Source organism: Anguilla rostrata, chromosome 9 (assembly GCF_018555375.3).
Source record: "Anguilla rostrata isolate EN2019 chromosome 9, ASM1855537v3, whole genome shotgun sequence".
Classification (NCBI taxonomy): Eukaryota; Metazoa; Chordata; class Actinopteri; order Anguilliformes; family Anguillidae; genus Anguilla; species Anguilla rostrata.
In genome coordinates, this window is record NC_057941.1 from 4,012,854 (window position 1) to 4,036,326 (window position 23,473).

General features: G+C 43.9%; 1 protein-coding gene across 1 annotated transcript in view; it reads left to right on the plus strand.

Moving 5' to 3' along the window:
* Window positions 1-3,347: 3,347 nt before the first annotated feature.
* The window catches only part of gabrg2 (gamma-aminobutyric acid type A receptor subunit gamma2), a 41,667-nt gene continuing 21,541 nt past the window's right edge, over window positions 3,348-23,473 (plus strand). The window contains exons 1-4 of the mRNA XM_064349556.1: window positions 3,348-4,078; window positions 13,321-13,463; window positions 18,489-18,556; window positions 21,224-21,455. Of these exons, the coding sequence (XP_064205626.1) occupies window positions 3,972-4,078; window positions 13,321-13,463; window positions 18,489-18,556; window positions 21,224-21,455 (550 nt within the window). The 5' untranslated portion in view covers window positions 3,348-3,971. The remainder of the gene's footprint in view (window positions 4,079-13,320; window positions 13,464-18,488; window positions 18,557-21,223; window positions 21,456-23,473) is intronic.

Below are 23,473 nucleotides of genomic sequence, written 5' to 3' on the forward strand. Positions count from 1 at the left end.
GCCAGCAAAATATCTCAATGAAGTATAAAACCCGAAATATTCTACTTCCATGAGTATTCAGGGCCAGTGCGTATCTGGTGGAAGCAAGTGTCGCCCAGCTTTGCACACACGGTGCAGTGGAGTGATGATTTTTACCCGCTCCTGTAAATTCCCCGTCACTGGTATACGCAGAAACCGTGCACCGTTTGCACGCGAGACAAACTACTCTCAAATTAGTCTCGTGTGGCCACGGAACCTTTCGTCTGCACGTTAGCCGGATCGATCTTGCGCTTCCCTGCTCGCTCCAGGTGGCCTTAGAGGTGGGTTTTTTAAGCAGGTAATGGCGTCTCTCAGGCCTCTCTCTCTCTCTCTCTCTCCAGGCTCCTGGCATCGCTCCAGATGTTATCGACCGATTCATATTTTCTCCGGCACACTGGATTCCTTCCCCCCTACCTTCCCGTAGCTATTCACCCCCTCGGCTGGGAGGGAGGGCGGGGGCCGGTCTGGGAGCAGACGGGCGGGGGCCAGTTCTGGGCGGTGACGGGCGGGTGCGACGCGGTTTCGACTTCCTGCTTATTCAGCCAAAACAGAGGGCTATCCCACAGGGATGCACCTGGATCTGAATAGCGTATTTGAAATATAGATCTAAAATGCGTTGTACATGGATGTCTTCTCTTCCCACAACTGACCTATGGTATGCAGAGGGTAATCTCAAAATGAGATCAGTGGGGAAAGTAAGTGTTGAATTGAATAAATGAGGCAACAGTAATTTATTTTACAGTAAGAAATTACTGCATTTTAATGCATTTCTCAGTGAACAGATGAACAACCTGCCCCACCCCCTACACCCCATCCCTAATAAATATGCAAAGATAAATTTTAAATTGGGGGCTATGCATAAAAAGTGCTGTAATTTCTATATGGTGAAAGCATAATGTCCTTTAATAAAAGCAGAAAATCTGTATTTTAAGCACCTGTGGATTGTTTGATTACAGAGTACAGAGCCGAGTCAAGAAAAAAAGTCTTTGTCCCAAACATTATGGAGCTCACTGTATAAACACACACACACACACATCATTTTATTTAATGTGCTTAAATTAAACCTGCTCTTTGTGCCCTTTAGTTAAATTAGTGCATGCATGTGTGTTTTAGGGGATTTTGGCAAGGGTCAGTACTAACGAGACATTTCCTTTACACATGCAAATCCTCTACTCAGTTTGTTGTACGATGATTAAGTAATCCTGACACTGTTCATAAAGCATCCATTTTCCCTTTTGTAAACAAAGATATTCTTTCAAATTATAGGCTACAAAGCTTATTAGACTGAATGGATGATCAAACCACTTAAATTTATGCTGAGAGAATGCATTCAAGGGTAGTGGTGACCGTAGTAACTGTCAGTGATTTTCAACGGTAAAAACGGTATGTGGCACAGTAATTCTGGACACGACTGTGGACTATGTTAATTTCAAAAGCTCTGGGAAGCACGAGCATGTTAATATCCATCGACCAGATTTAAACAAATTATCCTACTGAGCACAACTACAAAAAGGGACATAAATCATAAATAAAGTGACAAGCATTTGAAAACGTACCGCTTCGAATGAATATTAAACCAGGGGCGAATGGAGACGTGATTACCTCCGAGCTTGCGTCGTCCCAGAGCACATTGCGACGAGCAGCGTTGCTGAGCACATGTGACGCGTGGGATGACGTCATCGCCATTCAGACAGCCTTAAAGCATGAATGATTATAATCCGTTTTCTATTTTCTCTCTCCCGTTGGCGAATTTTGAGGCGCCAACGATGCGCGCATTGTCATAATATGTTAGCATGACTCAGACTACACCAGACAATTTGTTAGACAAATTGTATCAGTTAAGATAACGTTTTGCAGTTACTCAATGCACACTCAAACACTTCAAATAAGCAAGTACATGTGCAACTAGTTTGTTGAACTTAAAGACAAATACCAAAAACAATTGTATATATTTGATCTTTATTCACTTCGTTTAAAAAAAAATTATAATTTTTATTTTTTTAACTTTTGTGTGTGAAGTAGCCTATCATGCGAGTGTCCGTACATAATCACAAGAACATGGAATACTTACCTGTGGAAAATGTTTCAAATAAATGGTTGCTCACAAAAAAAAAAATGTATATGTGCTTTCATTATCTATTAAAGGATTGCTTTTGTGTAAATTTCGGCTTGTGGTTGATATGCTGACCTATACGGCCTCATATTTTACACGTCATGGAGATTCACAGAGAACTTGGACGATGCGCATGCTTGGCGTCCGGGGCTGCCGGACAAAATTATATTATTGAATTATTCCTGGGCCGGTGACAATAATAACACAGACCACTGCCACCATCTCCCCCGTCCCACGGCCCGGGACAACGTGTCCGTTTGTACCCCCCCCCCCCCCCCCCCACCCACCACACAGTGGCCCTGCCGGCTTGGCTCGTTCGGTAGGGAAAGCTGGTGGAGCTATCCATGGTGCTTAAAAACTGCGGGATTTGTAAATATGGGACAGTTAAAGAGAGCAGCGTTCCTATTGGTAATGAGTTTTTTAAAAAAAATTTTATGGCGTGTGTAGTATCTGAAGTACTTAGCAGGGGGTAAAGTATAATGGCACGCAAAGTAGTCTGTGGATGAAAGATCTTGAATAACACTTGCTAGACTTGTGCTTAAAGTGCTACAAATTGGTAACGTCAAAGTGTCGCTTCATAAAAAGTCAACCTCGACACAATCGTCTATCCTTAAGTGCCAAAAGAACTGTAAGATAAATTCCTGACTGGAAATTGTGCTGTTTATGTCGCGGGTATATTTGCACGCTTCGGGCTTGACCGGCACTTAATGCTATTCCAGATGTCTCAGCCCATTTCCGCATCTGGAAACCGTGGGACATCAAATGTGTTATATATAAATTATAGGCGATGTAAGGCCTGTTCATTTCATGTTTTTCCATTGCTCATATTTACGTTTAATTAATAAAATGGTCATTTGTTTTATGTAATTATCGAAATAGTTGAGCAACTTAAAATAGCCTATTCTGGAGTCACATTTATTTATTTATTTATATATTTTGGCCAAAATATAAATTGTTGCTAACCCGATGTGTTAAAATAAAGACACGCTATTTACCACTGACAGGTTTGTAATGAGAGTTATGCACTCAACACATAATGGCATAATTGGTATTTTTCCAAACACTATACATCCCCACTGTTATTTTCTTAGCTGACATTACAACGCAAACCTCGCTGGATGATGAGTTTTCTGTACATTGATTGCTTTGGACTTTTTATGGACATCCCCATATCTCTCGTATAGCAGCACGTACTGCCCCGATCGTGTGTGGTGTAATTTCCTACGCTTCCCGTAGCCAAATCAGCACTTCCCTGGCGCCGTTTGTGTAGAGAACTCTATCTTCATCGAACGCTGTTCCTCCTACAAAGCCACGAGACAATAACAATGTCGAGCGGCCATTGAGAGCATTTTGCCGTTTCGTGTATACATGTTTGCAGCCGACGTATGCCTGGGGTTTTTTTATAAATAGAAAAAGAAGAGAACTGAGGTTTATTTATTTTTTTCTCTCTCTTTCTGGCTACGGTTCCGCGCGATGAAACCACGCATGTGTTGATCTGTGCTGCAGCAACGTGCATCAATTCCTCTTTGACCCCAGAGTTAATCTGCATTCAGACAGAAGCTTCAATGCATTTTCCTATCTGCTGGATTTTAGGGTTTTCTGGGGCCGCTGCGTTTATGTAATTTTTTATTTTTGGCATTTATTTCTTAAGATTTGGAAAGCTCGCCTTGCGCCTTTGGTCGGTTTTGTGGCCGCTTCCGCAACACCGCAACAGATCTGATCTCCAAACCTGAAAGCTAATGCAGCCTGCTATGTGCGTAATGTGTCACAGCGAAGATACACTGTAAATAAAGGGACACGTCCATCTGCAATTGAGAGAGGAAAAAAGAAGACGTTGATCATGGCTCCACCAAATTTAACGTTCAAATGCTCGGCTGCGATGGCGAAGCCTGCTTACTCTGTAAAAATAATTCTCTGGGTATTTCTAATCGCTAATCTTCCTACAAGGTAAGCTCAAAACGTCTAAAAGGGTTATTTACTTGTGTTAAATTCGTTCATTTGTAGATTTTTGAGGGATACTTTGGTTTCATTATCCTTGAATCGCCGTCTTAAGGTTTCTTGATATGGACTGAAATTGTGTCGCTATGTTGAGTATGGTCGGCTCAGCAAGAACATAGGCTACGCTTGTTTCAGTGCCTCCCTGATTATCTTCCAATGGAATGCATTTTACCTATCGGCTGGTTTGTTTAAGAAATAAAATAGGCTATGTAACTGAAAATAATCACCTGATTTACAGTAATACATCGCCAGGTTCCTCAAGACTTTCGAACGATGCTCTTGTCTGAGGCAACGATTCATAAAAAGGAAAACAAGGTTTGCCTGACGACAAGGCATGTAATCTCTAGGTGTTACAGTCGTTACGTGGATGGACTGAGACATTTTATATTTTCATACAATAAAACCGTTACAGCGAGTGCCCCGTTGCTATAAACAATATGTTCTTGTGAATAAATGGTTAAGGGAATAAAGAATCGATAAATGTAGCCGCAGGAAGTGGAGTAAACGTATCCTAATTTATTATTCCTACGGAATGTGTGACGGTATAAAATTAGCTATTTTTTGATGTCCGGAACAAAAGCTTTGTTTCTAAAACATATTAAAGAGTATTCACTTCCTGTTGAACTTCAATGAAATGCCGGTGTCTGCAGAGCCTCCCACTAGCCCATTATTATGGCAGTTTTCTAACATCCTATTCCGTTAAATAACTTACTCATTTAGAATAGGTATGAACAACAGCATGTGATTGTACATTTACGTGTTTCAGGGTATATTTTGGCGAGGTGCCCGAGTGCATTTATCAGGTAAAGAAAGAGAACCACGATTTCCTTTGACATCCTATTTCTATGTAGCGCCTACGTTTGGAAATATCTGAGGAGTGAGATGTCAACTAGCTTACCATCAGAGAACAGCATCGTACGCCCTTTAGCCTTGTCGCGAATAAGGAGCCATTGCACCAAGAAAACATGAACATTTGCGAAGGAAGCGGATGCTTTAATAGTACTCCTTCGACAGGTCTGGTGTTGCCTTGAGGTTGAAAAATGGAGGGTGATAGATCGGCCTATTCCTTTTCCTTTATTCAGTCTAACGCGGTAAAATGCGGACAGAAGGCTACGTGGCCTAGATTGGATTTAACTGCAGTGACATTTTTATATAATTGTGGGGGAAAAAAATAAAACATCATATTGTATTACTTTTGAATCAGATCCGACTCTCTTTTAAAAATAAAAAAAAACGTTTACAGAAATCTTCGTTTGATTCATATCAAATCAAACCCTCATTTGCATTGTACAGAAATGCAGGTAGTTGTTCAAACGGGACACAGTTTCTTGTGCTACCATTTCCATCCACGAGCTGTGATTTCATTTCCAGCCCATATAAGATGGTATTTCCATCTTCTAATTTGCAAGATATAGGCTATGTGGCCTTTATGTTGTGTTGAGCCTGTGTAGACACACATGAACAGTGTTTATTGGGTGGGCGTGAGGGGTGGGGGAAACAGGCAGAATCAGCAATATTCAGAATATCACGCAATGTGTTCATTCTCGTGTAATTTCCACAGAAGGGCTTTCTCACAAAAAATTCTCATTTTTAAAACCTTTTCCAGAGTGGCATTTTCAGTCACCATAGCTGCAGACCTCAGTACTCAAAACCAAAACTACATGTTTACAAACAAATACCATTTCACGGTGCCCCCCCCCCCCCCCCCCCATACATAAATCCATTATTTGTGCAGATGCTAATGTGTTTCTAGAAGCCATTTCCATCCAGGTGGGAACCGTGGGAGTTCGTTGGCTTCCTAGGGAAAGCATGTGCTTTTTTTTTTTTTTTTTTTTTTTTACGTGTTCGCTCCATGCCATGTTTGTACACGGTGGAAATACAAAAAGCCTGAACAGCAGGGTGGTGGCTTATAATGAGTGAGTGCATGCTATTGGATTCCCCTCCTGTGGACATCAGCACAGCAGGAATCACTGGGGATATTGACATGGCCTTGCCTCCAAGTTGTTGTTGTTGTTGTTGTTATTATTATTATTATTATTATTATAATAATAATAATAATAATAATATAATACAGATGTTTTTCTTTTAGGGATTATTACTGGGGATCATATCACAGTTGTTTTGATTGGAAGTGTTCACATGCAACTTGCGCCAGTTTTTTTTTGGTCATTTTTTTACTGTTTCACGGGATCGCTAGTGTATAACGCACAATAAAAGTCTATTCCTTCTAATAACATTAGCAGAGGTGAAGATGGCCGTTTTTTTCCTGTGGCGCATCCCCCATTATTGGCGGTAAGACACTGAGTACACAAAAACCACATTTGTAAGTCTAATCGCGGGACCTACTTTCCCGCCCAGTTACGTAACGATTTCGGCGTCCGGGCCGCCGCTGTGCGAGCTAGCGGCACGGCCCCGACGGGTCCGACGTCTGAAGTTGGCGGGCGGGGTAGTCCGATGGGCGGTCTCTTCTCCGAGGTGCTGCCAGTCGCGCCTTTTTCGGAATTTCGGCTGGTACGGTTTCGGTTTGGCGTGCCGTGGAAGGAAAACCGTCGGGAGATAAAGCCCAGGACTTGAGTGTTAAATTTAAAAAGCTGAATTCCCCCTTCTCGGTTTCTGTGGGAAGGGGTTGGGCTTTTTTTGTTTTTTTGTTGGCTTTTGTGTTTTAGCTTTGCTTGATTGTCGTCTCTAAATCTGACGCCGGGCTTTCTTGAGCCCCATGTCTTAAGCGCGTGTCTCGCTCTTCCCATTCGTAGCCCCCCCTGTCATCGCTGATAACGCGGTTTTGGTAGCCGGCCTGTGCGCACACAGACCCATCTGTTAGTGACAACAAACAATTAAGGCGCTCCGCAAAAGGTTGGCAAGCCTGTTTCGGTCGGTTCCTTTTTCCAAAAAGTGGAAAGAGCGTGCGTGTGTGGGTTAACCACTGCCAGGCGGGGCGCGGCAAAGGGAAACGGGACTGTGTGTATTTTCGGAAAAAAGGAGATTAAGGTTTAATCTGCGCTCCCGGCCTAGAGGTCAGGTGACCTCTGTGGCCTGTTTCAGCCCGAGAGTCACCCAGCCTTCCTCTTCTGGAAGGCCGTGTCGCAGCCCCAACTGCCACTCCTCGTTAGGCTCAGGATTAACGGAGTCGCCGGCCGCTACGATCCTCTCCCTGGTTAGCGCTCGCGAGTTTCAGCGGCCTTGTTTGTCATTTTTAAAAATGGCGGCTCGTTTCCCCCTCGTCTTGGCAATTTTTTTTTTCCCGTTAAGGGGAAACTAAGGGATGCTTGATGTCAAGAGTTTGGGAACATTTTAGTGATGGATCGGAGGGGATTTTAGACCCTCGTGGCTTTCAGATCTTCTTGTAAAAGCCCAGCTGTGGTCAGGGAGCCGAACCAGCCAGACCCTGAACGGCTGCGTTCATCTGCAGTTGAGAACTTCACTGTGGACATTAGTGATTCCACTTCCTCATACATCATCCAGAGTGACTGAGGTGTCCTATACCCACTGACAAGAGGGTAGCACTGTGTGTTAGTATCCAGGGTCAATAAATACGATTGATCACGACATATGATCAGGTCACTCAGCTTCTTATACCTGCTACAATCAGGTTATTCTTTTGGGAGGAGGTTGATTAAGGCTTTGAACATTTAGATTCAATAAATATTAGGTTCTGGAGATCAACTGGATAGTCCATAGGTTTGTGATAATGGTTAGGGATGTCCTTTAAAACATCATCCGCAAGAATAGGACACAGGAGTATCATAGAATATCCTTGAGGGTCTTCTTACTGTAAAATAAGAGTCTCTCTACAGGTCACTGATGGTGTACTGAGGACATCGCAATTGCTGGTTAATCTCTTTGTACCTTCAATTGGGATTTACATTTGATGTTTTATGTCTGAGGGCCGTATCGATGTGAAAGACATCTGTAAATTTAGAACAGATCAATTAAAATACAATGGGATGGCCCCCCCATTGCAAGTTTGAGCTGCTCTATCCGAAGTCTTGGCTGAATTTTTCAAAAATTTTTGGGTCTTGGTTAAGTCTGGGACTCTGGGTCTTGGGTTAGCCCAATGTTTGCCTGTCTTAGCAAAGTAGGTTCAACTTGACACTTGTGCTAGTATAGGAGCCAAAACGCAAATTAATTAGGGGATTTAGGGGTCAGGGGATGTTTGTCATTAGCCAGGACAGCGGTGGCGATGTTGGGGTGGTGCATGGGGGACCTTCATCTTCAGCTCGCCGCACTAATGGAGTCTGCCTCAGCGAGGATAATGAACTGCAGAGGAGAGAGAGAGCGCACATTTTTTTTTTTCCTCTCGGGGTTGTGGAGTAGCCAGGAGTCCTCGTGTCAACTTCTGTTTGCCGTGCGCCAGAAACGGAATGAGAGAGAGGTCCCGCGCTGGCCTACCTTCTCCCATCTGTGACAATCCTGCTTTTCTTTTTAACGGAATGAGAGAGGTCCCGCACTGGCCTACCTTCTCCCATCTGTGACAATCCTGCTTTTCTTTTTAACGGAATGAGAGAGGTCCCGCACTGGCCTACCTTCTCCCATCTGTGACAATCCTGCTTTTCTTTTTAACGGAATGAGAGAGGTCCCGCACTGGCCTACCTTCTCCCATCTGTGACAATCCTGCTTTTCTTTTTAACGGAATGAGAGAGAGGTCCCGAGCTGGCCTACCTTCTCCCATCTGTGACAATCCTGCTTTTCTTTTTAACGGAATGAGAGAGAGGTCCCGCGCTGGCCCACCTTCTCCCATCTGTGACAATCCTGCTTTTCTTTTTAACGGAATGAGAGAGTGGTCCCACGCTGGCCCACCTTCTCCCATCTGTGACAATCCTGCTTTTCTTTTTAACGGAATGAGAGAGAGGTCCCGCACTGGCCCACCTTCTCCCATCTGTGACAATCCTGCTTTTCTTTTTAACAGAATGAGAGAGAGGTCCCACGCTGGCCTACCTTCTCCCATCTGTGACAATCCTGCTTTTCTTTTTAACAGAATGAGAGAGAGGTCCCGCGCTGGCCTGCCTTCTCCCATCTGTGACAATCCTGCTTTTCTTTTTAACGGAATGAGAGAGAGGTCCCGCGCTGGCCTGCCTTCTCCCATCTGTGACAATCCTGCTTTTCTTTTTAACGGAATGAGAGAGAGGTCCCGCACTGGCCTACCTTCTCCCATCTGTGACAATCCTGCTTTTCTTTTTAACGGAATGAGAGAGAGGTCCCGCACTGGCCTACCTTCTCCCATCTGTGACAATCCTGTTTTTCTTTTTAACTGAATGAGAGAGAGGTCCCGCACTGGCCCACCTTCTCCCATCTGTGACAATCCTGCTTTTCTTTTTAACGGAATGAGAGAGAGGTCCCGCACTGGCCCACCTTCTCCCATCTGTGACAATCCTGCTTTTCTTTTTAACGGAATGAGAGAGAGGTCCCACGCTGGCCCACCTTCTCCCATCTGTGACAATTCTGCCTTTCTTTTTACCTCGTGAAAAAAAGAGAGATGGAATGAAATTGTTGATTTTTTGGGGGGGAGGCCTACAGAGATGCTACGTGTTTACTAGTGCCTTTGTGCTACTTATAGAACTCAGCAGCATTTGAGAAGCATATAATAAGAGCTTGCACTGGCTGGGTACAAAATCCCTACAGGGCTTCAGAGAGTCATGCCTAGATACCTGGCTTTTATTAGTTTTATGGAGAATAAAAAACCTGTTTTGTTATTTTATAATTTATTGGAAGCTTCTTCATTTGCATGAACCTGCTGTGTCATCTTGATTTTGGCCTCCCTGAAACTGTAGGTACCGTATACGATGATGTACGTACGTGCGAAATATGTACATGAATAGTTAGTTGTTACATTTGTGTTAATGTCTGCGGTTTTAGTGTTCAGGTGTTTTGTAAGAGATGCGAGGACGGGGAGTGCTAGCCTGCTAGCCTGTGAATGTGAAGTTCTCCTGCAGCTCAGTCATTATATGTTTCCTCATTTCTCTCTGCCATTACACTCCAGCCCAAAGAGACCATTTCATTGAGTTTATATTTCCCCAACTGCTCATGTCATAAGACTGAGGCAATAGTATCCACAATTAAAGGATTTTTATTTTATAAAAGTGAAAGCCAAGCACTGCAGTTGTTGGCGACAGTGTCTGAGTGTGTGTGTGTGTGTGTATGTGTGTGTTTGTGTGTACATGTGTGCATGCATGTTTATGTGTGTGTGTGCGTACGTGCATCTGTGTGTGTGTGTGCGTATGTATGTGTGCGTGTGTGTGTGTGCGTGTGTGCGATGAACACACATCTGATGGAGGCTTGCCACCTGCTATTGTAATAAAGGTAGATATTAAACCTTGGATTCGTCTCCACTGGGGAAGCCTTCCAGCTGCGGGTCCTAAATGGAAGTAATCATGTTCCACCACCTCGGCACCTTCCTCCGTCATTTTCTGGGGCGGGGGGGGGCGGGGGGGGCGGGGGGTATTCATGCGCCTCCTGTTACCGAATTAGAAAGCTAAACTTCAGAGCTGTTTGTCGCATGTGGTGCCTTCGCCTTAATCAGAAGTCTCCAGAGCGCTCGTGTTAACACGCAGCGAGGGCTGTAACCCGTAAAACACAATCACAGTGGAATGCTGCTTGACTCAGTAGAACGTTGTAGATCGGTAGTGTATGGGGTATGCCTTGGCATCCGTGCCGTGCAGTAAGATGCGTTTTTAAAAGAGTCATTTTGCGCTGTAAATCTTGGATGTGTTGTGCAGTCTTAATTTATGCTTGTGGAGCCTGTGTGGATGTAGCTGTTGCATGTGCCAAAGGAGGTTAGTCATTTAAATACAAGGTTACGTGGCTAGCCAGTTGCTGTAGCTGTAGTTTAGCTCTTAAACTTTGATGAACTCCTGTAGCTGGTGGACACAGACCTATCAGAAACAACTAAGCATGATAGTAATTAGAAAAAAATGTATTCACAGAAAATACAGGAAAGGAGAAAAAGATGGTCCTCACTGTGTGCGGTGCTGAATAGCTTCTGATGTTCTGCTTGTTCAAAGAGTATCTGGCATAATCTGTTAATTGGGAGAATTTAAATTTGACGGGTGTCTTTATTTGATCCAAAGTGGACAGTGGACGGATTGGCCTGAAATGAGTAAATGCCTTATTAAAAAAAGAGTGCATTCACTTTAAGGTGGATAAATCACAGCAAAGAGTGGTGTAGCGATTAGCACTGTTGCTTCACAGCAAGAAGGTACTGAGTTTGAATTCCGGCCTAGGGCTGTTTGTGTGTAGAGTTTGCATGTTCGCCTTGTGTTCGCGTGGGTTTCCTCTGGCTACTCCAGTTTCCTCCCACAGTCCAAAGACATACAGTAGGCTAATTGCCCACTGCATGCTGGGATAGGCTCTGAACCTCCCTGTGACCCTGGCCAGGAATAAGTGCTTTAGAAAATGAATGGATGGGTGGAATCACAGGGTGGGGGAGGAACACTTGAAAAAATGAATCGCAAATGACCGTCCCAATAGCAGGGACACTGGGAGTACGGTACATTTTGTGCATTTTACACCAGTGAGTGTAAATCAGTCGGGCATAAATCCATGTTCATGTTTCAGGGTTAATAAAGCGTATTAAATATTCTTTCAGATTTTGTTTTTGAACAGGCCTAGCTGTGGAAGCTGTGGTTCATTGCCTGTTTACTGAATTTTGTTATCCGCTGCTCAAAATGTGTGCTTTCATTATTGTGAAGTGTTCTATGCAAATTTTGCTCAGCAGCCATTCTGAGCGTGACGTGCGAGGAGGTATTACACAAGGTTTTCATTCTTACGATTTTAGTTCACAACCTTGAGCGTGTGCGTGTTAGATAACGTCTTCGAGCGGTTCACGGCGAGAGATTTTCAGCGAGAAGATCTTTCGGCGACGCGAGCTGGAAGATTGGGCTCAGGTGCTGAGGATTGCGGGGTCTTGTTGTAGTTTAGAATCATTAAAGTTAATCAGAACTGGAGAAGCCAGATGTAAAGAAACAGCATGGGCACAGGCTGTTTTTTGTCTGTTTCAATTATCACACCCACATGTGTCCTTCATCGATATCGTTAGGCACTCCTAGTTCACGCGGGGAACGTAGTTACCGTTTCTACTGCAGCGGAATTATTGGCTCCTTCTCTCAGATGTTTTATTCATCGCGCAATTACTGAAATGGGGCTAGGTAGCGAGGAGTAGCAAATATTCATTAGGGTCTCCCAGTCTGCCTGATGAAAGCAGACATTTGCAAAAAAAAAGGCTGTGGGGCCTACCTATGTGGAGGACCGAGTGCTCCATTTCAACCTCTCAAGACCCAGCCGTTCGTTTCTGTCCCCTGAAGGGGACGTGGGTCTCTGGTCTTAAATCTCGAGAAGCCGTATATTCTACTATGTTGAGAGTTACCCTACAGGGGACGTGCAATAAAAATGAAAGTAAATCATATTTTTGAAAATATTTTCAGTGCAACTGAAATTTTTTGCCATCCAAGGCCCCCTTGTATTATGTCAAAAAAATGTAAATACTTTAAAAAAAAAAAAAAATTTTTTACTGCTGATTCTCAGGAGGGTGAATAACTCTGAGCTAAAGACTGATCGTTCAGCCGTAACGAACACACATGAAAACACCACACGCAGACGGCTGAGGAGAACTCGGGCCACTGGGTTAGGACGAAATTAGCCTTTTTTCGAACGTTTCACGAGTGAGACTGAATCATTGCACTTTACCACCGAGCTGCTCATCTTGACCTCTTTATGAGCTCAGCACCCCGCGATTATTCTGATTGCCGCTGTTCAGTTTGTCTCTCTCTGCCTCTCTTGGCCTTTCTTTTCCTTTTTATTTGTTTTTTTTATTATGTTTTTATTGTGTTTTTTAAATTTTATTTCAGTTATTTTTTCTCTTTGTGTTTCCCTGAATCGCTGTGTCGTGCGCACTTGGCATTTCACTCTCGTTAGCCCTACACGACACTCCTGACTCTGATTTAATGGTGATGAAGATGATGATGATGACGACGATGGCATTGCTGCTAATGCTGGCGGTGTCTGATAATGATGATGATGATGATGATGATTGTTGTTTTTATTATGTTTTCTTTTTTTCATTCCTCTATGATTTGCTGTGATTATTTCTGTAGCGTTTGAGATGTGAGGTTTGCGAGGTGCCGGTCCCTTTGCCCTGTTGAAGGGGCTAATGTCATTTCTAACGTCTTATTTTCTGCTTCTCTCTCTCCCCCCCCCAGCTCTCTCCAAACTGAAAATGACGATGATGAAGTGTCGAATAAAACGTGGGTGTTGACTCCGAAAGTGTACGAAAGCGATGTCACTCACATCTTAAACAGCCTATTACACGGCTATGATAACAAGCTGCGACCGGACATAGGAGGTAGGCACAGTTCCCTGTCAGTCTTTTGAGTTAACTGTGGTTGCTGTTGGCAAAAAAAAACATTGTCAGTGCTATTTGTTTTGTTTTACTTATACAGCTGTGCTATGGCATTGATGTAAAAATACTGTATCCTCGCATTGCAACGTGAAGCCACGTTCAGGTCAGGAGAGAACAGAGCAGGGCCGCCCAACCCCGTTCCTGCAGATCTTCCGTCCTGTAGGTTTGCGTTCCGACCCTAACAAAGCACAGCTCATTCAACAGCTAGAGCAGGGCCGCCAAACCCTATTCTTGGATCTATCATCCTGTAGGTTTTCATTCCAACCCTAACATAGCACACCTCATTCAAAGGGTAGAGCAGGGCTGTCCAACCCTGTTCTTTGAGATCTACCTTCCTGTAGGTTTTCTCTCCAAAACTAACAAAGCACAGCTCATTCAACAGCTAGAGCAGGGCTGCCCAACCCTGTTCTTGGATCTATCATCCTGTAGGTTTTCATTCACCCTAACATAGACACCTCATTCAAAGGCTACAGCAGGGCTGCCCAACCCTGTTCTTTGAGATCTACCTTCCTGTAGGTTTTCTCTCCAACCCTAACAAAGCACACCTCATTCAAAGGGTAGAGCAGGGCTGTCCAACCCTGTTCTTGGATCTATCATCCTGTAGGTTTTCATTCCAACCCTAACATAGCACACCTCATTCAAAGGGTAGAGCAGGGCTGTCCAACCCTGTTCTTTGAGATCTACCTTCCTGTAGGTTTTCTCTCCAAACTAACAAAGCACAGCTCATTCAAGCTAGACAGGCTGCCCAACCCTGTTCTTGGATCTATACCTGTAGTTTCATTCCAACCCTAAAAGCACACCTCATTTTGTATGGACCCTGGCTCCTAGGCCTCAGACCAGTCAACAAAGAATGTAGGATAAAGAGAACGGGTGTGAAATGGGTAAGGAAAATGATACTACAGACTGCTCCCTATCTAGCCTTTTCAAATCTAACTGAAATCTGACTTGTCTTTGAAGTGTTACTGGGAGCGGGGCAGCTTTGAACACTAAACCTCAGGACAATTAGTCTGCAGTCTGAGAACCAGTAGTCCGAAAAGCAAACCCCCAACTGAGATTTACAATTCCGCCCAGAAGAGTACCTTCAAAAACAACAAAGGAAAAATAACTAGTGTGCCAATGGAAGAATTTGTAGTCCAGTTGGGAACGTTTTGAGAATCGGAATTGAATACGACGAGCGAACGGCCAAACACACAAAATCATGGGGCAAACAAACCCGGACGGTCTAGCACAAGAATTGGAGTCGAAGCGAACGAGTCAGTGGTCAAACACAAAGATCTAATCAGCAAACAAAGCAGAAGGGCTGGACGGGAATCGGAATCAAAAACAAAATGAGGTCAAATACGCCGAGTCAAACGATGCAATCGCTATGCACAAACACCGAGCACGATTTCGAAGAGCTAGTCTCCGCTGGTAGGTGGCAAAAGCCGCTTTTTTCCAAACAGAGTAACCAGAGATGGAAACGGCCAATCAAATGCTGAACCAGAAGAACGGAATACAACGAAAACAGAACTTAGGACTGGGGCCGTAACGGTCATTCACCGAGCTGCTAATTAGAAGAATCAGGTGACCTTTTTTAGGGTTGGAGTGAAAAACTTCAGAGCAGTAGATATCCAGGAACAGGGTTGGGTGGCACCTCACATTCGATGTTAGGAATTTGAGGTAAAACAAGGCATTTGTATGAATTTAGGGGCTGTTTTTGGTGTGATTTCAACAGGACTTCCAGAATAATGCTTCCTTTCCAGTGTATTGATGTGCAATAAACACAGGCCTGAATTGTCCATAGCCTGCATCCTGTAAAATATAAGACAGATTAATCATATAAGTTTCATAAAATAAGCCATCTGGAGCCTGAAAGGAACTCAACAAATAGGCAGAAGCATTTGCTGAAAAAACAAGAACAAGAAATGTCAGCAGAGACTCATAATTAAGTCTTTTTTGGGGGGGATAAAATCACAGATCGATGAATTAATCAAAAAATGTAATAATACTTTGGTTGCCTGGAGGATAGTTGTGTCACAGTTGCTCATATATATATATATTTTTTTTTTTCTGTTTTAAGAGTCCATGAACGGGTCATTCAAGTTTAATGCCACTGAGTCCAGGAACTGTAAAAAGTTTATAAAAGGAAGACTCAGATGTCCACAGATTGATTTTATTTCTCAGCAGCACTAACAATTCTGAGAGTAAGATAAAAGCGGTGCAGTTTTCTCTGTGAAATAGCTCAGGTGGATTGCTAAATTGTTAGGGTTGGAGTGAAAACCTGCATCTCCAGGAACAGGGTTGGTTACCACTGACGTAGAATGAATCATGCTGTAATTTTGATGGTTGGCTTAAGTATTAATACATCTCTGTTTATATCCACTGTGTGTGACTGAGCCGAGCCAGGCATTCTGTCACTTGTGCCATAGTTACATTATCCATTGCGTTATGAAAGAAAGTGATCTGTGCATTAAACCTACAGTAGACTATTTTTACAGTTCTGGCCACGAGCGGATGAAGCTTTTTTTTTTTCCCTCCCTTTGTATTTTACCGATGTCAATCGTCCAATGAGAAATGAGGAAGTAAATCTGGGCTTAGCCTTAAAAGCGTGGCCGGGAAGGATGATAAGTTAAGCAGTGGGACTGCACATCGCTGTATGTCTGCTACTTGGAATGTTCTTTGAACGAACATGGTTTTCATCCTGTTCGACGTGGTATGTGAATTCCTAATTTATTCACAGATTTTTTTCTTCCGATTTTGACAATGAATGAGAGAGCAGTGTAGCCCATCTCATCTTTTTAACCCTTTGAAGAGTGGTTTAATTTGGAATTTATTTTATTTTATTTTTTCAATATTCTGTGTTCTAGAACTGCGTTGCTCTCAGTTTTCAGCAGTGATCGTTACATCATCATTAGAATTTGCAGTTAAGAACATTCTGATCACATATTTATTTAGAATTTTCAGTTAAGAACATTCTGATCACATATATATTTATTTTTTTTATTTAAACGTTTGTTTTACCAGGAAGTCCCATTGAGATCAAAATCTCTTTTACAAAAAGAGATCACGTGTCATCTCACACCTGAAAGGGTTCATTCGGAGCAAAATTACAGTATCTGCTAGTAACATTTATTTTTGAAACTGTTTAGAAACTGCCGTCCTACACTGCTATTTTACCTTTCACCATGTGCATAAGTAACTCCCCCCCCGCCCACTCGTGTGCAGTGCACTGCGATGAACTTTGCGGTTTGATGTTGAGCGGATTTGACTGAAGAAACATGACAGAGCACTGGTCCCCGTATGACACCGGGCTGTGCAATATTACATCTGACATGACCTCCTCTCCCCCCCCACCCCACAGCGATCGCACACATACCCCCCCATCCCCCCATCCACCTAACTCAGCACAGCTTTGACTACATTTCCCAGAAGCAAAGCGGGAAGCTTCACTTGCAGTGAATAAGTGCAGCATGTCCTGTTACCTGTAGTTCTTCTCAGTAAACTCGTAGGCTGTGTCCAAATCAGCACCCTTGCCTACTGTTGAGTATTGTTGTTGAGTACACTGTGTGAAAAAGTTAAGTTGGCAAAATTTTCTTTAAATGTGGTGTACTTCTCTGTTTCAGTTCTCTGCTACTGAATTTGAGCATCCCTCAATTTCAGTATTACTATATAAATTGTTCCCTTATCCAGGGAATAATACACAATTCAGACACACTATAAGCTATACAAATAACACTGTATACTTAATTGCACATAATATACAATTCTCATCATTCAGAAAGTGTTGAATAAACTGCTGTATTTGTGCATATTTTGTGGATGACTGCAATATTCTAAGAGAGATAGGCTGTGCCTCTCATCGATCGAACCACGAAGATCGAAGTTCACACCTAACAGATCACGTGTATTTTCTCTAAGTATATTAATGCAGAGGCCTGGATTTGATCAATTTTTGCCTTATAGTGCATTAGATTACATTAGATCATACTTTATTGTCTGCATTTGAGTGCTTTTATATTTATTTATTACATTACATTACTGTTATTTAGCAGACACTTTTATCCAGACCCAACTTAATTTAATTATTATTTTTTTTAATACACATCCATTCATACAGCTGGAACCTGCAACCATTACTGACTAAACTGCCATCCCAGTTTTGTAATTAGTTTGTCTGTTGTTTCTGAATTCCTGATTTATGTGTCTGTGAGGACAAAAAATTACCATATAAGCATTTATTGGTGCACTGTATCAACATCAACGCTTAATCCTGGCCAGACTGTATAAACTTATCGACCTTATCAAATTAAATGAAATTAATTTTATTTGTTTCGCACATTTTCCAGAAAACTGTCACAAAGATGCTTTACAAAGTAGCAGAGCAAAACCCGGGCCTGAACCCCCAAATAGCAAGTACATGAGGGGGAGAGAACCCTCAAACGGTGGCGAGGAAAACCTCCCAGATGGGAAGAATTCTTGAGAGGAACCCGGCTATAGAGGGGGAGCCCATCCTCCACTGGCCGGCCCAGTGTAAAGTAGTGGTAGTATTTATGTAACAGAAATGCAATAAGGTCTATCATAACAAATAAATGGTAAATGGACTGCATTTGTATAGCGCTTTTATCCAAAGCGCTTTTTACAATTGATACCTCGCATTGACCAGAGCAATTAGGGGTTAGGTGTCTTGCTCAGGGACACTTCGACACGCCCAGGGCGGGGGATCGAACCAGCAACCCTCCGACTGCCAGACAACCGCTCTCACCTCCTGAGCCATGTCGCGTAAAATGGGTTGAGCCGGTTACAGCTGATGTAATAGTAGACATGGCCTTAAAGCTGATAAATACCAAGTGACTCAGCCACCCATTTTACGTCTGCGGTACCTCTGTGTTTGACCGCAGCATAAGCATCCAATATCTGTCCTCATTAATTTGCTGTGTGATGTGACCTGTTTTTTTGTTTTTTTTTCTCTCTTCTCTGCTTTCATTTCAGTCAAACCGACTGTAATCCACACGGACATGTTTGTTAACAGCATTGGTCCGGTAAATGCTATTAATATGGTAAGTGAATCCCACCTGACTGTGGCACTTAATTGTACCTGATTGCGGGGAGACTGGAGGTTTGGTATGGCTCATTGTCTCGTCATCAGGGGTTTTCCTTTTTCGACTGTAAAGTGGCATTTTAACGATTAGAGCTGGATCACTTAACGTCCCTCATTAACTCAAATCCAGTTTCTCCCACAAAAAAAAAGAAAAGAAGTTTTGTAACTTGAACGCGGACGCTAGTGTCCCTAGCGACGGACCAGTCTGTCTTTTTCTAATGTCCATAATTAAGTTTCATTCCCCTGTTTACTTTAAACTACTGCAAGTGGAAGTTCAGAACACGTTTATTTTTATCATTCTGTGATTCGCTAGTCTTTTCTCGATAAATTTTGTGGTGGATAAATTTCCGAGGATAGCACTGTCTCCTCTCAGCAAGAAGTTACCCAGCTCCAATCCCGACCGAGGGCCTTTCTGTGCAGCGTTTGCATCTTCTCCCTGTGTTCGCGTGTGCGATTGCATGTTCTCCCTGTGTTCGCGTGTGCGATTGCATCTTCTCCCTGTGTTCGCGTGTGCGATTGCATGTTCTCCCTGTGTTCGCGTGTGCGATTGCATGTTCTCCCTGTGTTCGCGTGTGCGTTTACATGTTCTACCTGTTTGTGTGTGCGATTACATGTTCTCCCTGTGTTTGTGTGTGCGTTTACATGTTCTCCCTGTGTTCGCGTGTGCGTTTACATGTTCTCCCTGTGTTCGCGTGTGCGTTTGCATGTTCTCCCTGTGTTTGCGTGTGCGTTTACATGTTCTCCCTGTTTGTGTGTGCGATTGCATGTTCTCCCTGTGTTTGTGTGTGCGTTTGCATGTTCTCCCTGTGTTCGCGTGTGCGTTTGCATGTTCTCCCTGTGTTTGTGTGTGCGATTGCATGTTCTCCCTGTGTTTGCGTGTGCATTTGCATGTTCTCCCCGTGTTTGTGTGTGTTTCCCCCGGGTACTCTGGTTTCCTCCCATAGTCCAAAGACATGCAGGTTAGGCTAATTGGAGTGTCGAAATTGCCCATAGCCATGAGCGTGTGAGCGAACGGTGTGTGGGAACCCTGTGATTGGTGACCTGTCCCCGGTGTATTCCTGCTTCTCGCCCACTGCATGCTGGGATAGGCTCCAACCCCCCTGTGACCCTGTCCAGGAACAAGCACTTTAGAAAATAGACGGAGGGATTGAGTGTTTGTGTCCTATTTCCATTCCTTTTTGAGAATGTCTGCTGAATGTTACTTGAGACAAAAAGTAAATAAATAAATACATTTGTTCAAGTTATATCGCTCGGTGACACTGGAGTGAACCCCTCCTTCCTTTTCCCAAGGAAATGCTAACATTTTCAGTTTTGTTTTGGCTAATTGTTTTTTGTTCAACTAAAAACGGATCTTATAGCAAGTGTGGAAAGATGACTCGGTAATCTGCTTCAAGAGGCTCCATCTATTTGCAGACAGAAGATGGAAGCTAAGCCCAGGGACTGGTGGACATACGGAGATTAGTCCAGTTCATTGTAATATTTAAAGCCTGACATTTTGGCATGAAGGATTGGCTTATACTCTGTATGGGCAGCAAGATTTGATGAATTGCGAATTCGAACATTTTGTTTGTAAAGGGCCTGAGTTTAAAGTCGGGGGGAACATTTCGATGTTTAGGGATTTCCCCGGCGGTGTTGGGATTCAAGGTGTGTAGATGCGATGGTGTGGCTGTTTTTTTTTTTTTGTCCTCTCCTAGATGCGTTTTGTGTACGGCACAGTGGTGTATATTCTGGTGTATTGTTGGGCTAAGCTCTGTGGAAATGTAAACTGCTCACGCCTCTCGTCTGCGAGGGTACGAGGACACACAGGTCGCCTCTCTGTCCCCACTTCACTTCGAACCTCGGGCCTCAGCTGTTTAATGGAGCGAAAAAGTGGGCGGGAAAAAAAAAGAACAAACAAACAAACCGAAAGGTTCTACTCTGTCCTCGATGTACGGAATGGGCGTTTGTAATTTCATCCCCAATTCCTACCGTTTGAGCAAAACGAGGAACACGGCGATGTCTGTTTTTCAGAAGTGCGGACACAGCCCGCCAAGAGAGGTCACAAAGATTATGCTTTTTTTAAATTTATTTTTTATTTTTTATAAAGCAAAAGGCGCACGCACACGCCCGGATCGCTGCTAAACCTTTAATTTTGAGGTTGAGTGCCTCAAGATCGCCCGGTTCAGCGGCGATATTTAACCCAGACAGAATCCCGCGGAGCGCTCGCGAACCAAACGCCCATTATTTAGCGCCGTACGGCGATGTCCACCCCGCGGTACGGCGGCCGCCCCGGAGATATCGTCTGGCAACGGACGCCCTAAAATAGCTTCAACGCGCCCTTTCCTCTCTCTCTCTCTCTCTCTCTCTCTCTCTCTCTCTGTCTCTCTCCCTCTCTCTCCCTCTCTCTCTCCCTCTCTCTCTCTCTCTCCCCTCTCTCTCTCTCCTCTCTCTCCTCTCTCTCTCTCTCCCTCTCTCTCTCCTCTCTCCTCTCTCTCTCTCTCTCTCTCTCTCTCTCTCCTCTCTCTCTCTCTCTCTCTCTCCCTCTCTCTCTCTCTCCCTCTCTTCTCTCTCTCTCCCTCTCTCTCTCTCTCTCTCTCCCTCTCTCTCCTCTCTCTCCCCCTCTCTCTCCCTCTCCCTCTCCAAACAGGAGTACACCATCGACATCTTCTTCGCGCAGACCTGGTACGACCGGCGGCTGAAGTTCAACAGCACCATGAAGGTGCTCCGGCTCAACAGCAACATGGTGGGCAAGATCTGGATCCCCGACACCTTCTTCCGCAACTCCAAGAAGGCCGACGCCCACTGGATCACCACGCCCAATCGCATGCTGCGGATCTGGAACGACGGCCGGATACTCTACACGCTCCGGTATAATCCAGGCTAAAAATAGCCCTCGCTGCTGGGAATGCATTAGGAGCGGCGGAGTGTGGTGGGGGGTTTCTGCAGAGTAAAATAAATAAATAAATAAAATAAAATAGTGAGTGTGGGGGTGGGGAGTGGGGAATGTGTGCTGAGTTTTACTCTCAATGCAGCTTCACAGCACGGCATGCTGTGGTCTTTGATCACATGAGAAGGGTTCGCCTTTTTTCGTTTTTGTTTCGCGATTGCGTTTTGTCTGCTGGCGATCGCCACAATTTGGTGCCATTGGAGAGAGCTGAGACGCAGCCAAAGCTGAGGAGTGTTTGAAATGTTTTGCCGCGCATTTGGAAGCATATTCTCTGCACGGGTCTAAGGGAGAGGAGTTCGGTAGAGATCTGAAGGCTGATTGATATTCCTGCAGTACATGCCCACAGTTCATTAATTTTTTATTTTCTAACAACTTCGGCTCGACCGATAGCTTTTAATTGTGCCGTGACAATGGCGAACAGGGTATTACATGACACTGATGAAAATGCGTTGACAGGGAATTAGACTTTTTTTTTTTTTTTTTTTTTGGGTTGCTAATTAAAAGCAATGATGATAATTGTGCCATTAAGAAAGGTCATTCTTCTGCCAGGGTTGATTCTTCAGAGAGAGAGAGAAAAAAAGCCTGACTCAGTTTCTTCTTTGGCAGGCGTTCCCTGCTGAGTTTATTCAGGATGGGATTCTGCCGAACAGCCGTGTTGGGGAGGAAGAGGGGGGCGTTGAGGGAGCTTACAGAGATGGGCAGCAGTTGTGTGCGTTGGGCAATGGTTAGGGAAATAAGTCCCATGCGTGGTTATGTTTTTTTTTTTTTTTGCTTGAACAGGTTACCTGAACTGTTTCATGATTCATCCTCCTGTTCTCATTACTACCACTCTGCGTGAATATTGAGTAGCATTCATATGTATTCTTGTGTATTCACTGGTTATGCATTGCTAGGTGAATTATTGCATAGGTTAATACAGTAGCATTCTGATGTATTCTGTGTATTCACAGGTTATGCATTGCTGTGTGAATTATTGCGTTGGTTAATATAGTCGCATTCACATGTATTCCTGTGTATTCACATGTTATGCATTGCTATGTGAATTTTTACTAAGGCTAGCCTTTAATTGAGCCGTATTCTCTCGTAGCGCATCCTTACCTGAGCTCCACAACGTGGTACCCGCCTTGTTTGTAGTGACATCGAGCAGTGCGCTTAACTGACACTTCATGCGACTTCCTGTCCTGGGGTTCTCAGCTGTAAGTCTGGCCCATATGCTTCCTTCTGCTTTTCCCCATCATTGGAGCCAGATTACCTATGCGGTGCTAGCGGTCTGGTTCGTGCACGTCCGATAGCACAACTTATGACCTATCTTACCTATCATTTAAGAGCCATTGTAATCTGATCATCATGTGGGCTTATAGACATTCGTCCCTGTGCTTTTTGTCATATTTGATAGTGTTTGTAGGTTGTACTACATCGTACCGGAATGAAACCAGCTAAACTGACTCACTGTCCCATGTGATCACCTGAGTAGTACATTCTGTTTTTCAAGTCTAAGCAGGTCCAGAACTCCTGCTTTCAGTTACCAGCCGTCGTGACATCAGCATAGAATGTGCTAGACCTCAATATGCTGGATCACCCTCGAAGTTAAATTATGGTGTGTGGGTTGGTTTCTCTGTTCCCGACACGACAAGTGTGCGAGCCGATAGGATCGAGCAGATCAATCCTGTCTTCTGAAAATTTGGGTGGGCGGGGAGGAGGGGGTTATTATGGTAATCAGGCTGTTAGGGAATTGCAAACACGCCGTAGGAAAGACGCCAGAGGAAATTTCTCCCAACAGCTTCTGAGAGAAACCAGAAAGAAAGGGAATTGTGTCCCTAAAAATAGTAAAGAAAAAAAAATGCATTAAAAATGTATGGAAAGCGTTGGATGTCGTCCTCCCGCTGAAATGAGTTGAAGTCTGCAGGCGGTGTTCCTGAATACTGCATGGAGGCACAGGCTCTCCTGTGC